Consider the following 17,494-nt stretch of genomic DNA (forward strand, 5'->3'; position numbering starts at 1 on the left):
TATTATGAATAATGATATGCAATATATCCTTTAATGACATTTTATAATGCATCATACATAAAGGCTTTAAGTAAGGTGTTCAGTTTTTTAGTTCAACTAACTTTTCAACATCTTTTCACAAAACAACTCTGAATGGTTTATTCATGAATCAAACTGATCTGGTTCTGAAGTTAAACTAACTCAGTACTGTGATCATATGGATTCAAAAGATTTGAAACAAAGCGGAAAAGTTAAATGCACTACTTTCATATTATGTTTTTGTGATTTTATGTCCTTTGTGAATCTTGAAAGCTTCAGTTCCCATTTATTTCGACTGCATGTAAAAGAATAGCCAATATAATTCATCAAAATTTCTCCTTTTTTTTGGGTTATACAAAGAAAGAAAGAAAGAATGACAAAAGAAAATAGCCTACTAGTTTTGAAGGACATGACGGTGCGTAAACAATTTCATTTTTGATGGAACTAATCCGTTAAAGTCGGTGAAGCACTGGCAGGAAATTGATGATTTCTTAAAGGTAAAAAGCGCTCGCTCTCTCGCTCTCTCTCTCTCGCAGTCTGTTTGCAGAAAGGAAATCAACAATACTCACTGCTAATGACTGGCGGCTCGCTTAAATGGACGATAATGGACCAGGGTCTTCTGCCTCATTTTGTCATGCACACAATTAACATGAACATAACACGCACATAGACATTAAATACAATAGTGAATCACGGGCTTGGGCCAAATTGCAAAAAGTTTATAAAATAACAACCTGCTTAATGAGCCTTTTTATTTTGGCCACAGCAATCAGTCTGTATTAGTAAGCAGCCAGTGAAGGAATAATTAATAAAAGCAATCTGCCTGCTGTCCTAACAACAGAGACACTCCTGCGATTCCACTCTTATGACCCATGGGAAAACAGGACGCCTCCACTGCTGTGCAACAAGTATGAGGATAGCCACAGTCTAAAAACAGAGCCGTTTGGATTCTGTCAAGTCTCCATTAAGAGTTAATTATACTCTACACACAGCAGAACTTCCTCCTTCCTGTTGCTTTCCTCTGTTCCCTCAAAGAGGAAGTTCTTGTTGTGTCAAAAACAATATGCTCACAGTTCTCCAGACTGAGCTGGAGGGGAAAAGAAACGTTTGCATGATCAAACTTGTATTTTTTTTTGAGGAGTTCAATCATCTGAGCATTAAAAATTCATGTTCTTGATAAATGTGAGGCTCTGCGTCTTCAAAATGATTGATTTTAAGGTGAAAATTATTTTTTTCCCTGTTACTTAATGATTTAAGATGACATTTTAATTAAATATTGTAGGATTTTGAAACAAATAGCACTGAAACTCAATAATAAAACTGAAATCGCAGGCATGTTTTTAACTATCATCTGTAGACACGTGGATGTTTCGTTCGCAGCAGAAGGAGGCTGTGTGTGTGTTATTATAAGGATCACATTCATTATTTACATCCTTTCGCGGGCACCATGCTGTAAACTACTAAATTCTGTTTCACATTCTGCCTACCGCTTAATAACAAGTTCTTTCTCCCTTTCCAAACAATACATCCAGCTCTTTATTTTAGTATTACTCCATGTTTCGTCACTTAAACTGCACAAACTGAAAAAGTGTGATGTTTATTATACAGTTTCTCTATGCCTAGTCAAAGATTTAGTCAAGCGGTCAAACCACAAAAAAGACATACTTGTTACTGAAAAAATGGCCTATACATTGTTTATCTGCTAAGTTACGATTAAAGGTTTCTTTATTTTATTTCCTTTTTTTTGTGTGTGTGTGTGTGTGTGTGTGTGTGTGTGGCTGAATGCATATTTACTACTGTTCAAAAGTTTGCCGTCAGCAAGGTTTTCTTAAGAAATTAATACTTTTATCAAGAAACGGTACATTAAACATTAAAAAAGACATTTATAATGAAAAAAATATATTTCAATTTCAAATAAATGCTGTTCTTTTGAACTTTTATACATCAAATATTACAGAAAAAAATGTTTCACACTTTCCACAAAACATATTAAGCAGCAAAACTTTTTGATAATAAGCGAATCATCATATTAGAATGATTTCTGAAGGATCATGTTACACTGAAGACTGGAGTAATGGCTACTGATATATAACAATAAATGATTATGTAATATAGCAATTTAACATATATTTTAAAATATATTTATCACAAATAAATTATTATTTAGGTCTACCTAAACTCCATGCCCCCTAAAAAGAAAGCAAAAATCAGATTTGGTCTTTTTTCACCTTGTTGTTGACAATGTCCACTATGAAGTGTTGACTGATGTGAAAAGAAAAAGTAATTTAAAGCACTGTTGCATTAGAGTGCAACATAAAGTCTGGCATTTATACAAACAGTCAAAAAATGAGGATAGTCTTGTTGGACGATCTTAGAGGGCAGATGGAAAGCCCAAAATAACACAGTAATTTGGGACATTTTTGGCTGAAATCTTGGGCTTGTTACAAAGCCGCATTATAAATAATGACTGGTGATGACGAGTTAGGAATAATTGATGAGCATATGGGAGGTCCGGGCGCAGGTGGTCATTAGATGGACAGCTAATGAAGCAGAAACATGGAAATGGCAGTGTTTTGATGAAGGGTCAGTTGAGCACACACAAAGAGGTGCAGGAGTGGGTCTGACGCTCAGCTGTGTATGTCGAGATGGTGTAAGTGGGTCGTGAAAGGCTTGTGGTTTTTAAGTAGGCCTTTCCCTCCCCATTTCTCTTTCTCTCGTTTGCTCTCTTTCCTTATTCAGTCATTCATACTACATCCGCACCTGCCAAAGGATGGAGCAAACAGCTGCTCTTCTGATTGGGGACCTAATTGGGGCAGACTCTACGGCTGTCCATGAGCATATGGCCCATAGCCACAAGAGAGTACAGTAGGGATGCAAAGGGTCGTTTGAACCAATTCAAACAGAGTTCACACTGAATGGGCAGGATGGGGTAAAAGGAAACCCACCTGCACCCATGCAGATTAACAGCCTCTTGGTTAACACAGCCTCTCGGCAAACTTGCTCAACTTTGGCTACCTAGGTGGTGCATCTTGGAGATGGTCAAGTCTGGTTATGGCCTATGAGAAAAGAGTGAGGAACTGAGACAACAGCGTCTGTTGCTTTCAGACAGGCCCTGCCACATGGGCTCAGGATCCAGTTTTGGAGTAATGCACACAAAATGTCTCAATTACCTGACAGAAAAAAAGATGTCCTGAGCAATCACACCTTGTCTCTGTGACAGTCTGAGAGAGAAAAAAAAAGGAGCTACAGGGGTGGACAGCACTCTTTTTAGCCATTTAGACCATTAGCCAATCAGGAAATCTTTACCTGTCAATCAAATCTCAACAGTTATATATTACTTTTTGGTACACAACCCATATAATATTTTTGTACTTTAATTTTGATTAATTTATTTAGATATAGCTTTCAATTTGCTTTTTTTTTTTTTTTTTAAACATTGCTGCTTTGGGATCAGTAAGATCAGTTTTGATTTTGTTTTTTAAAGAAATTATTACTTTTATTCCACAAGGACAAATTCAGTTAATCAAAAGTGAAAGTGAAACCTTTTACACTGAAAATCCTGTAGAAAAAAAAAATATTATGACCTTCACAAAAACATAAAGCAACACAAATGTTTTTAACATTGGTAATAAAAAGAAATCTGCATATTTGAATAATTTCTGAAACATCATGTGACTCCAAATACAGGAGTAATTGCAACTGAAAATTCAGCTTTGCCATAAATGACTAAATTCTATTTAAAAATATATTAAAATGTTATTTTAATATTTTATTTATTTTAATAATTATGTGTTATTTTAATTGAAATAATATTTCCCAATAATACTGTTTTTACTGTATTTTTGATCAAATAAAAAAGTGACTTTTTTTAAAAACATTTGAAAAAATCTTACTGACTCCAAATGTTTGAGCAGGACTGTAACTAATTCATTTATTTAAAATAGATAAAGAGCTCTTTTTCTGAACACAGCGAACAACGCAACATGCATTGCTGCTCATTTATATATGTCATGTTATCTTACCTGGCGATCTGAAGGTCCAGGCTTCATCATCATCAAAGTGTGTGTCACCCGCTGTGAATCGTTCACCTGGAAAGAATGCGTGGGCTACTGTGCCACCGGGTCCATCGAAAGGGTATCCGTCATTATGGTCAGCTTTAGTGAAGTCAATCTGAATGTCTGCCTCATTTCCCGCCACCTCATGGAAGTTGAGAGGAGCGATGTCACTCCACACTTTCAGGGCGTAGTACATAAGCGCCCGCACCATCTCCCTGCCCAGCAAAGCTGACTCCTTTGGAAACGTCCTGACCCTGTGAGACCAAATACATGAGTTCATGTTTGAAACATTTACTTGAAATAGACAAGAATCCTTTTTTGAGACCACCAGCAGTGCTAGAAGATAAATTCAACACTGCTTTGAATGCATAAATAGGACAAGACATTCCCGACTCTTTCTAACTCATAGTTAGTTCAACGGTTATACATTTATACAACATCATCTTCCCCCTTTCCCTCGTTTTTCTTTCACTCAAGGTATTTCAGAAACAAGGGTGATTTGGAGGTCAACTACACCCTACAATCATGGTAATCACTTCATCCAAGGGCAATTTCAGCCCTCTTTCCATGTACAGAGACAGATCGATGAGAAATTAATTTTAGAGAGCCGGTTCTGGTATTCTATTACCTTTACAGAACACTGACTTTTCCAGAGGAGTTATTAGGAGACTTTGGGTGCTGGTAGAATATTGGCACCGGTTACTCAAAGTCAGCGTGTACTGTAGAATCTGTCAAGCTCTATGGCGGTACATGTGATAACGGTTGAGTTTACAGTGTGTTGGTTCAATAGAAAAGGCAGGAGACACACAGTAGTGCCAAGGTCAGTGTTGCTCCCAGCTGCATTTCCAATGAGCTAAGTGACCTCTTTGTGTGCTAACATTCTCCCATGGTTTGTACATGAATTCATATCACCCCCATTGCTCTTCTGCTTGACTTGTGCCAGAAATGCAGTAAACATCCTAAGCACTCCACACACAGCAAAGAATAAAAATCCAAAGTATGAAAGGGAATTTCAGGTGAAATGGAGTCAAATCTGTGCTCATGTTCAGCCTAGAAACACTTGAGACTCATGGCAAATTCTGTCTTTTTTTTTCTCTTTAATTTTTTAAATAGGTAAAATACATTTAGGAAAGCAGACTTTTCAGGGGGTCCTACAATTTCTTCCTAATTATTTAATTAGTTTAATTAGTTTTTATTCTTACACAATCTATTCTGTTTCACTGAAATGTCCTGTCAGAACAGGCTTACATGCAATAAGTTCAGTCTGTCCTAGCCAAAGTATGACGACCCTAATATGAGATCACATGAAAATGTAGGGAGCTATGGAAGGAGGTATGAATTTCTAGTTCAATTTTCCATCAATTTTCGCTATAATGTGCCCTCGGCAGGGTTTCAATAGACGGCCAGCATAAATTGAAAAATAATCAAGGCTGCTTTTTACTTTATGTCGTCTGGTTATTATACAGGCACTAGCAGTGGCAGCTAACCTGAAAGCCTGAAAAAGTGCCTCTGGGAAGATTGGCCATCCCAGCAGTATGTAAACGCTCAAATGTTGAAGTTTAATTTTCAGTCACAATCCCCCTTCTTTGTCTCCATGTGATACGAGACTGATTAGACAGACAAGAGGGGAAAGGGATGAAAAGAGAGAAAATGACAAATAAAAATCAGGGCGAACAAGTTCAAAAGAACTCATTTCCTCTGTTCCTTGGTAATTCTCACAGCGGGTCTGACCCCTGCAGATCAGTGGTCCAGACAGGACATTTACTGTATGGTGTTAATCGCATATCAAATCAATCACATCTAGGTGCCAACAGCACACAGCCAGACAGGGGTTTTAAAGGAACGATTCCTAAAAATAGTCTCTGTAAAATGTGAAAACAGACAGAAATTTGGGCCCCGTCCAAACGGAGACGGAGCTTACCCCAATCCGATCTTTTTTTTCCTCGTCTCAAGAAATATCCGCGTCCACACGAAACCGCAAAATGATGTAGTATACATGCCAGACCAGTATGTGGCACTGTAATTCTGCCACAGAGATACACTAAAAACAGAGAAGAAGACTTGGACTATGCTCATAAACCTTGCGCGTGGTACACAAACGAACATGGTACAATACATTTATTAATCAGTGTTAATGTTAGTTAATAAAAAGACAATCGTTCAGTGTTTGTTCATGTTTTTGTTGCTGTTACGTGACATAGAGGTGTCTGACTAGGGGAGAGACGTGGGCTGATGACATCATCGTTTCAGAAAATATACGGATTAGCCGTCCAGACGAAAACGCAAAGACGGCGTTTTCAGATTTATCCACTCTGGGACCCGGTTTCAAAAAATAGCGGTTTCACCTAACGAAAACGCCGGATCCGTGTGGACGAAACACCTATCCGATAAAAAATTTGTGCGTATTCCTGAAACGCGTCTCCGTGTGGACCGGACCTTAATCCGTTATTCACTGAAAATCTTTATAACCCTCTTTGAGCATTCATCTTTTTTTTTTTTTTTTTTTTTTTTAGCAATGTCCAATTCATGAATTAATCATTCCTTTGAGTCCTTTTTTTAAGTTAATCAATTGATCCATGAATCAACCAATATAGTTCTTGAATTAAATCACACAAGATTATAAAGTGATTAGTGACTTGCATTTGATCTGTTTCTCACACAAAGCTATCGTTCGGCTTCAGAAGACTTGGAATATAATGTACAAATCATATCAGACCAATTGTATGAAGCTTCTGCATCCGTTTTGAAGATTGAAAGTTTCTGTCTTCATTTATCACACAACCCTGCATGTTAAAATTATTTTGCTTTAGTACTTTTGTATTATTTCTGATTATTATTTTGTTTTCCCAGTGGAAAGTGAGTCAGCCAGATTTCGGATAAATAAATGATAACAGTATTTTGACTTTCGGGTGCACTTTCCCTTTAAAGATCCCCTCGTTTCACTGATATGGTTTTTAGTTACTCTCCCTAATCAAACAGGCACGTGCCATGAGGGATGAAAAGAAATCCAACCCTGGTGGATTATCATCATTTGATTCCTTTGGACATGGGTGGGATTATCTGGCTAAACTACAGCATGATGATTTACAACCTCCGCCCTCATTGTGTGGCAGCATCTGGGCTAGATGCTCAAGCGAACACATAGATGCCAATGATAGTGAAATCACACAACAGCTCCTTCACACTCTCATTGGGTCTCGCCCAGAGCGTACTGGGCTATTGTGAGAGATGTTCCCATTTTCATCCAGCGTGGAAAGAATTAGAAGTGTCAAGGGGTTTGACAGACAGAAATGTGATGGGAGTAATGGAGGGGAAAGAGATGCTTATCATAAAGCCATTTCACACTGCTCTCTATACTAATCAGCTTTAGAAATCAACCCCAGAGACACACAATGTGAGTCTGGGGGGAAAACATATTGTCTTCAAAGCAATCACTTCTAATCTGTTTGGGTAATTAATGAGAGTGTAAACGAGCAGGCGGTGGCCCTAGAGAATGGTGAGGGTCTAACGTGGAGAGATGGAGTCATGATGAGACGACGTCTCAGCTTGTGACTGATGCCCTGAATATACATATGTAGACAGCTGGACCTCTGAACCTGCATTCTTACAGGCCGATCAATCATCTATTCATCAGCGTTCACTGAGAGACCATACAACTGTCTATAGTAAACTGTCTGAAAAATAGAAATACTTTAGGAAAAGAAACTTACATTTATTTATTTTTTTCAAAAACTTAAGGGTATTGTTCACCCAGAGTAAAAAGATCTGTCAGCTTTTACTAACTCTCATGTCATTCAGAATTTATATGACTGTCATGATATTTTAAAGAATCTCAATATCCATACAAACGTATAGTGACCGAAAAAAAGTCATAAAAGTGGACCATGTGACTTGTACACTGTATTCAAAGTCTCCTGAAGCTTTCTGAGAGGAACAGAAAAAGAACTGAGTCATTATTGAGAATCTTTCATTTTGCTGACGCGTTAACTCAAGAACCCCTGTGAATGGAGTCAGTGAGTTGAAGTCTGCTACATGAACAATTCAGATTGAACCATGTATGAATCATTCAGTCTGACTGATTCTGATTGAGCCTGCTGAAAAAAAAATATTCATGCATTGATTTTTGTTCTCAAGTTCAACTCAATAATTTGGTCATTATGAAATGATTATGGAATTTCATTATATGGGTGAAAAAAGCATGAAATGTCATAAAAAAATAACAGTAGAAACAATTGCTTCCCTTAAGAATCTTGATGCGTATAAAAAGGCCAGAACCTGTTATCCTTTTCTGATCAAAGCTTATAGTTATATTCTGTTGGTATATTTTGCTCTTATCAACTCTTCTCTTTCCCAAGCCTATTTTAAAAGATCTCTCCTCACACAAACCTATAAGATGGTACAGTGCAATAATTACACAGAATCCATCATAGTCTTTCTCCTTTCCTGTCTGTCTGTCTGTCTCTTTCCTGACACACTTTTCAATCGTCTTGGAAAGGCCTTTTATCACTGCTTCTAAAACAAGCTGTTATTAGCTTTATTAAAGTGACCGGCCTCTTGGCTGGTGTAAAGGTGCACCTCTGTCACTACAGCTGAACCAGGGTGCAAAGCTCCTGAGATGACTTGTACGAGAACTGGTAGAGTTCTTCCAGCTCCGTTATAGGAGTCATTTCACCCCAGCCAGTGCTGGGCGGCTCTGTGGAGGTCACACGGCGGGGTCTGCTCAAACTCAAAAACACAATGAAGGCAGACTTAAGCAAAAATGAAGGTCACACAAAAATAATCCAAAATCTAAGAGCAACAGAGTAAGAAATGGAACCAAGCACAGATATAAATTATCAAACTGCAAAATGTGTAGGTATATTCAAATATATGACTTCAACATCTAAAATAATAGGCCTACAAAATGTTGCTCCCAAAAAGCTGCTTTTCAAACAGCTAAACAGTGAACTGCAATATTACAAATGTAAAGAGGTCAAAAACGAGATTATAAATGCTAAACTAAATATTACAGCAAACTTCTAGCTCCATCTGTATCTCTGAACATTCACTATATGATGTTTATATAATGACTAAATGAGTCACACACATCACATAAAATTATCTTCAAAGGCCAGCATGACAGTGTTGTGTAACATATCACTTTTATCCACTACAGTATTCAAATTTGAGTGATATTTAAAATGTATAAATGTATATTTTGAATATTTTGTTCATAAAAAAAACATAAATTTTAGGGCAAGCCATGCTTCCTGTGTAGTCCTAAAGCATTCGCCGCTGGTCAAACTCTCGAATGACTCTTTTGAGTCAGAAAGCCAAAGGTTTATTAAGCTGCATGTCTGTGAGGTCAGCTTTCTTGAGCAATATATCCCGGACCGTCTGGTTGTATGTTGAAGATGTTCACAACTCCTCTGAATGACTTCTAGGATGACAGAAATGTCTCTGCATTTAATAGTTCAACTCAAAATAATCTCATTATTTCCCTCATGTTGTTCCAAATCTGTATGCTTACTTTCTTCAGTGGAACACAAAAAAATTTAAGCAATTTTTATATTATATTATATCTCAAATATTGTTCACAAATCTGTCTAAATCTGTTTTGGTGAGCACTTCTCTTTTGCCGAGATAATCCATCCACCTCACAGGTGTGGCATATCAAGATGCTGATTAAATAGCATGATCATTGCACAGGTGTGCCTTAGGCTGGTCATAATAAAAGGCTATTCTAAAATGTGCAGACACCGAAAATAAGTCAGTATCTGGTGTGACCACCATTTGCCTCATGCAGTGCAACACATCTCCTTCGCATAGAGTTGATCAGGTTTTGATTGTGGCCTGTGGAATGATGGTCCACTCCTCTTCAATGGCTGTGCGAAGTTGCTGGATATTGGCGGGAACTGGAAAACGCTGTCGTATACGCCGATCCAGAGCATCCCAAACATGCTAAATGGGTGACATGTCCGGTGAGTATGCTGGCCATGCAAGACCTGGGATGTTTTCAACTTCCAGGAATTGTGTACAGTTCCTTGCAACATGGGGCCGTGCATTATCATACTTCAACATGAGCTGATGGTCGTGGATAAATGGCCCAACAATGGGCCTCAGGATCTCGTCACGGTATCTCTGTGCATTCAAAATGCCATCAATAAAATGCACCTATGTTCGTTATCCATAACATTCGCCTGCCCATACCATAACCCCACCGCCATCATTGGCAACTCGATCCACAACGTCGACATCAGAAAACCACTCACCCACACGATGCCATATATGAAATATTTGTGAACAATATTTGAGAGATAATATTATATAAAAAAAGCTTAACTTTTTTTTTCTTGTCAGGTCGAGAACCAGATGAGGATGATGAGCATGTCGATGAGCTTCCCTGAGATGGTTTCTTACAGTTTGTGCAGAAATTCTTTGGTTATGCAAACCGATTTTTGCAGCAGCTGTCCGGGTGTGTCCGGCTCAGAGTATATATTTTATCAGTTCATGAATTGTCTGAGAATCAAACTTAAGACCATGGCGTTGCTAGCACCATGCTTAACTGTTTGAGGAACATGAATGCTTTTTGATTTATTAGAAAAAAAAGAAGAAAAAAAGCATATATTCATTTGCTTGGTGATATAGCAAAATTTGATTGATTATACACTGAAAATCTTGCCCTCAGCAATAGCTCGTAAACCTCATCCGGGTTTGGAAAACAAGTGAACTTGAGTAAACTTTTCTTTTAACCTCGTCACAGAGAATAATAACATGGTGAAGACCCACAGATTGCTGTGGGAGTCACCTTTGTGATGAGTTAAAAAACACAATTGCTTAACACTTTACAAGCAGATGACTGTGTACCAGCATATGAAGGACAAAGATCACGCCTTCAAAGCTCTTTCATTTCTGCCACGGCAATTTAACCCTAGTTCACACAGCCACCACTTTTCAAACACCAGAGAGGCAACCTCCACTACGATTTGTGGGTGTTATGATATTGCAATGTGTGTTGGAGTTAAACATTTGAGCGCTTTGTTCTGGTTAGGCCATGTTTATTAGCTTTAAGGTAAAATACATGCTGATATATACATATTTAACTCATATATACATATTTAAAATGCATCTCTTTTAGGAATTGGGAAACTTTTGGGAATATGGATCATTTACACTGCTGCAATCACTTTTCTTTTTCCTTTTAAAATTAAGAAAAAAAAAGATAAGTACTTTGCCAGTTTACTTTGTCAGGAAATGCTGAATCTTCTCCAATAAATTTGAAAACAAATCTCCACCAAAAAATGTATTAGACATGTTCCTTAGTCAAAATGTGGCTCCCTTGAGTGCAAAACAAATTCCCCTCGGGGCAATAAAGGTTTCATCATCAAATGCTGTACAGATCGCATTGCAATAGATTTCCCAGCCAGAGATCCCAGAGATCTAATTTACCAGGTCATGAAATAAACCTACAACTAACAAACATGCCTAAACTTTGATGTTTTACCAATTGAAACACAACAGGTAGTAGCAGGGTTTTATTTCACACTATAGGTAAGGTGAATGGGATGAGCGTAAGCCTGTGTGATTGACAACACAGAGAATGTGAGATCACAGTGGGTTTCTGTAATGAGAAACAGGGAAGAACATGGTTTAAAACCCAAGACTGTCTGTAAACAAAGCCCAATATTACACACACAACATAAACACACATTTCAAGGAAAGAGACATTCACATTGTTAATCTGTCATCAAAACAGAGCCTCACAAACCACTGGCATGTTGGAAAGTTTCAGTGATGGAAATTGGAAGATTCTGTGTTGAGGGCTTTCGGACACTCATCTCCAATACTCTATACCAATAACATCAGAACATATTATACTATAAGATCATAACCCAGTATTATCTAGAATTCAACACATTATTTCTTACTTACAAAATCAGTAATCAAATCTTGTTAAAAAAAAAAAAAAAACACTATATAAACCAATATTTTCAAAGTATAAAATCAGAATATAACCAAATATTTTCTAAATAAGAATCTACACAGGATTGTCTGGTATTCAAATTAGACTATAAATCAGAATATAACCCAACATTTTTATCTATAAAATCTGTAACGCTGAAAAGTCACTAAATTGCCCAATATTTTCTAACTATAAAAATATGAATATTCTTACTTCTGGCAAAAATAAGAATATAACCCAATATTTTCTAGCTAAGAAATAAGAGTCAAAATGTTGTAGCTAAATAACAACCCAACATCTTCTAGCTATAAAATCTGAATAAAACCCAATATGTTTAGCTATGAATTCAGAATATAAGCCAATATGTTTCAACTATAGGATTGGAAAAAAACACAATATCGTCTGGTCATAAAATCAGAATATAACCCAATATTTTCTTGCTGTAAAATCTGAAAATATCCCTATATTTTCTAGCCATAAAGTCAGAATATAATTCAGAATATAACCCAATATGTTCGAGCTATAAATTTAGCTACAATGTTTTATACTTCAATATAAATTATATCAATATTATCTAGCAAAAATAAGAAAATACCCTAATATTTTCTAGTTATGAAATCAAAATATAAATCTAAATTCTTTTTAGGGATGCATCAACATTCCAGCCACTAAAAGATTTGAGCTTAATTGCCCCAAAATGCCATTCTCCGTTTTCAGCCTAGTGTGTTCAGAATTTTCAACCCTGGCCAAGATTTTGTTGCCTCACTAAATCTGTTTCTTTCCATCAGCTCTAACTACCACTGAGGTTATAATTAAAGTATGGAATTCATATGTACCAAATACATCTATGACATGTATAGCTGTCTGACAGGATTCACTCAAACACAATTTATATACCTCCATGAAAGATGCCTCTTATTCCACTTATTCTGAGGAGCTAGTGCTCGCTTTCGTCTCCCTGCTGACACATCCGGCTCTGACATATCTGGCAGCGAGCAACGAGGGGTCTTCATTAAGCCCAAGGTTGCTTGGTCTGCAGGGAAACATACAAGCACACATAAATTCAGATCCAAATATAATTGCAGAAGGCAGATAGTGTGATGTTTTTCAGGATCTGTAGACTGCAAATGAAAATCTGCTAGCTGCAGCAAGGCAGATTAACATGATACTACAAAGCAATCTGAATTACCATGGTAGTAACTCTTAAAACTAAACAGACAAAAACCAAGGACAACGTGGGCCAGAGTTTTATTATGAAAATAAAACATGCACAAACCTAGCACTCCAGTTTCTTTCAGGCCTCCGAACCTCTGCATGGCTTTGATGGCCCTCGTCAAAGCCTCCTTAGTCTGTAATTGTCCATTCACAGGATCAGGGGGCGGGAGATAGCCAAACCTGCTCAGCCAATCCTATGGTAGAAAACAGGTGTTGTGAAGATCATTTTGATCAAATTTAGTAGGCACTTTCACTAAATTGTAGATTTCTGACAGCTACCTGGCAGCAAAATGTTTCCTTCTATGCAGTATAGTATAGTATATTACACTTGCAATATTTAAAGAAAAATCTTATATATTAATCTATTAGTTTGTTTTCTTTTCACATCATCTCAATTAAATAAACAGACATTTCAAATGATTTCATTACTTTGCTCTGAGCAGATGTCGCATTTTCCTCAGACGCACTAATTCTAAGATGAAAAACTGGCAAGTTCTTAAGAAATATCCCAGGTGCTTCATCAGTTTTACTGTGATTAAGAAAGATCAAGCTTTTTCTTGGGAAAACTATTCCTCGATTTTCCTCGACTCCCCGATGTCCTCGATTTCTCTTTTCATCCTGTCAGCCATTTGTAAATCGCATTAAATAAAAAAAAAACAGTTAATAAATTCCATTATCCTTCAGTAAGCCGATTGATGTTTTTTTTTAGTAATATTTTATAATATTAGTTGGTTAGTCTTATACAAAAAAATACAGAAATGATAAAAAATAATTTTTTTGTTAAAACTTAAAGCTGCAGTATGTAACTTTTGACGCTCTAGCGGTTAATTAACAGAACTGCTTGCGTCTTGCGGAAGAACATCGTAGCCGGAACTACTTCTCTCTGTTTATGTCTATGAAGAATCACAAAGGTCCTGGGTTACTCCGCCGCGGTACCCCCGAAGCAATCTAAAATAGTCCGAATATAAACACTTATTATAGGTGCACCCTAGTGATTCAGGAAAAGCTAAAAACACGGTTTGGAAAATGGATTCATGGTGTACTCGCTTATTATATACATTTTTCTACATTTTGAACACAAACAAAGTTACGGACTGCAGCTCTGATTGGTTTCTTAACGGGAGCGATGTATTTCTGCAAATGGCAATAGGACCACTGAGAGGAGCCAGAAGAGCTAGATTTTTTCACAGATTATCTGTCTCATATTCTACTGTCAGGACATAATGACAGGTTTAACAAATATGTAAAAAATATATTTTTACAAAAGTTACCTACTGCAGCCTTAAATGTTTAAAAATTAGTAAAACCCATCAAAATCCACATTGATTAGCCACTAATATATAGCTCCATGTAAAGAGTAATTGATCAAACTTCATGAAATCCCCACCACAGACTTTAAAGAGAAAATCACCACCCCTTCCAGCACCCAATCACCTTAACTCAACTCTGCAGCTCATTGACATTGATGAATATTGTGATTGTGCTGAATGACTATGACTGGTATTGATTTGAGTTGGAAAATGAGGGCAATACCAAAGATTCAGACACACTCCAGCCTGTTTTTTTCTCTATTGTTGTGCAATAAACCAGACTATGTTGAATTTTAATGCTGTTTGTCAGTCAGATCAATAACTGGGATCATCTCCTCACAATTTAACCGATTCCATTAATGAAGTTGTTTTGTGCTAGCACAGCAATCTTAACAGAGCATGGAGACATCCCAGCCGCATGGCATCTCAGACCTGCCGACAAACTGTTTGTGTATGGATTAAATTTCAAATAGCATTGTGCTAAAAAACAACACTAGACACTGTAATATGGTTCATTAAAATGTATGATCTCTGAAAGCGTTCTCACTTGATAAATCATGCCACCTTCATCTTTTAGAAAAATGCCATCATGGCTACATTAATTATGAGAGGAAAAGAGATTGATTAAAAAATGTCAAAGCTGATTGACTTGAGGTATTATGATGATGTAGGCTTTTCCTTTAAGTGCCAATATTTGGGGCAGTCATAGCCTAATGGTTAGAGAGTCAGAATACTGGCAGGAATTGTAGGTGGTGGGAGTGAATGTACAGCATTCTCTTCCACCTTCAATACCACGACTGAGGTGAGACCCTTGAGCAAGGGAACCCCCAACTGCTCCCCTGGGCTGATGCAGCAAAAATGTCTGCTCACTGCTCTGGGTGTGTGGTTACGGAGTTTGTATTCACTTGTATTCACTGTTGTGTGTGTTCACTGCTGTGTATGTACACTTGGATTGGTTAAATTCAGAGCACAAATTCTGAGTATGGGATACCATACATGGCTATACATCACGTAGCTTATTCACTAACCCAGTAAAAGAATGAGGAGGTGATGCGAGTGTTCACTTCTTGAAGCTAAACTCAATGCTCTGCAATCAAGTTCTACCACACTTAACCGTAACAAGGCTAGAGAGTAGTTAAGAATTAAGGTGCTTCAATCACTTCTAAGCATGCAGTGTGCTTATGGAGTGCTACACTCACTGGACGACTCAGAAAAATAAAAGTAGTGTCTAAGGTGTATGTGGTTGAGTGGGTCAACCAGGCGAGTGTGATTTCACCAAGTACAACATGTTTCTGGATCAACATCCTTGTTGATCCTGGAACAACATTCCAATCAACCAATCAGAATTGAGATATAACTTTTCAAGAAATATCTGTTTTAGGCTTATAAACAGGGGTAGGTGCTTCTACACCCTTGGTAATCAGTTATCATTTGCCACTGATTTTAGGAATAAATTATGGGTAGGGTTAGGTTTAGGGGTAGGGACTGGGTTAAGTCTATATTTTTGGAAAATAATGTTGATCCAGGAACTTGTCTTACTTGGCAGAATCACGGTGACCGGGTCAACCACATGGAGCACTTACATAAATATATAACCCAACATTTAATCTAATAATTCAGAATAAGACAATATTTTGTCACTAAAGAATCATGATATAAGTCAATATTTAGTAATTATATATATATATATATATATATATATATATATATATATATATATATATATATATATATATTCTAGCTATAAGTGCGAATATAACGCCAACATTTCCACGCTGTAAAATCATCTCGGTTATGCATTGAAAGTAACTAGGGCTGAATGATTAATCGAAATCAAACTGAAATCGCAATTTGGCTTGATGCTATCATTGAATCACAAAGGCTGCAATTTTTTAAATAATTAAATTATTAAATAAATATAGGCACAGCGACAGTAGTAAATGCTGCTCATCTCTGCAAACGCTGTGAGTTTAAGTCACTTATCCCGTGCATCTGATTAAGTACCACACACCAAACATCCTCTCAAAGTTAATGAGAAGTATTTATAAACCTGCTGTTGAGAAGATTATGACATAATTTGACTCCACAACATCAGTCGAGTGTTTTGAAATAATTTAATTTTCTGATCTGATGTGGTTTCTTCTTACAGAAAGAGGCACAAAATATATTCTGTACTGCAATAAAGGCTATGTCAATTAGCACTGCATTATAAATTTACTTTAGTATTATGAAAATACTAGAGATGGTGTAAAGAACACAAATAGACCATATAGATCAGACCTGGTGCATAAAAATGTAAGGAGGCTCAATTTCAGTGCCTGGCCATCGTGATACCAATGGCCAGGAACACTGTATGAGTAGTGTGACCCAGCGAAGAATTAATTTCCGTTTTACTGATAAAACCCGACCCAAGCTGATGCAGAATATTTCTGCCCGCTTGCTGATCATGGAGAATTGCTGGGCAAATCCTCTGATAGTGTTGCCAAAGAGACCAACCTGGAAAATGGGGGTGTCAAGAAAGCACACTTTCTCAGAACCCGCATCCCTGTCAGGTAGAGCCACTGGTGGTGCTTCTGGACCACTATTGTGGACATCGCCCTCCCCAGGGCCTGAGTCGTGAACTCTGTAGCCCAGAGGCTATAGTCAGTCACCGGACACAGTTCCTGCATGCTCCAGGTTGGGACCACCCTTGTGCAGACCCTGGCCTAAACACCTGCAGGAAAGCCAAGGTGTGTAGAGCATACACAGCTCTGAATGCACCGCAATCGCTTTCTCCATCTGGGGACCTATGTATATACTTTCCTTGAACTGCCGTCAAAGGTGGTGAGAACAGAGGGACCAGTATATCATCTTATAGCGGAAAAGTGCCTTCCACGATTTTATTGGCCCCTAGTACACTTCAAGGAAGAATGGAACTCGGTCTCCAAGAACCGTCCAACCGAGAGAGCCCCGGA

At 37.5% G+C, this 17,494-nt stretch overlaps 1 protein-coding gene across 1 annotated transcript in view; it reads right to left on the minus strand.

The window, feature by feature from the left end:
• The window catches only part of LOC127941330 (matrix metalloproteinase-17-like), a 58,913-nt gene that overhangs the window by 12,577 nt on the left and 28,842 nt on the right, over positions 1-17,494 (minus strand). The window contains exons 2-4 of the mRNA XM_052536274.1: positions 13,292-13,424; positions 12,913-13,048; positions 4,041-4,327 (exon numbers count right to left, since the gene is read on the minus strand). Of these exons, the coding sequence (XP_052392234.1) occupies positions 4,041-4,327; positions 12,913-13,048; positions 13,292-13,424 (556 nt within the window). The remainder of the gene's footprint in view (positions 1-4,040; positions 4,328-12,912; positions 13,049-13,291; positions 13,425-17,494) is intronic.

This window comes from Carassius gibelio, chromosome A21, assembly GCF_023724105.1.
Source record: "Carassius gibelio isolate Cgi1373 ecotype wild population from Czech Republic chromosome A21, carGib1.2-hapl.c, whole genome shotgun sequence".
Classification (NCBI taxonomy): Eukaryota; Metazoa; Chordata; class Actinopteri; order Cypriniformes; family Cyprinidae; genus Carassius; species Carassius gibelio.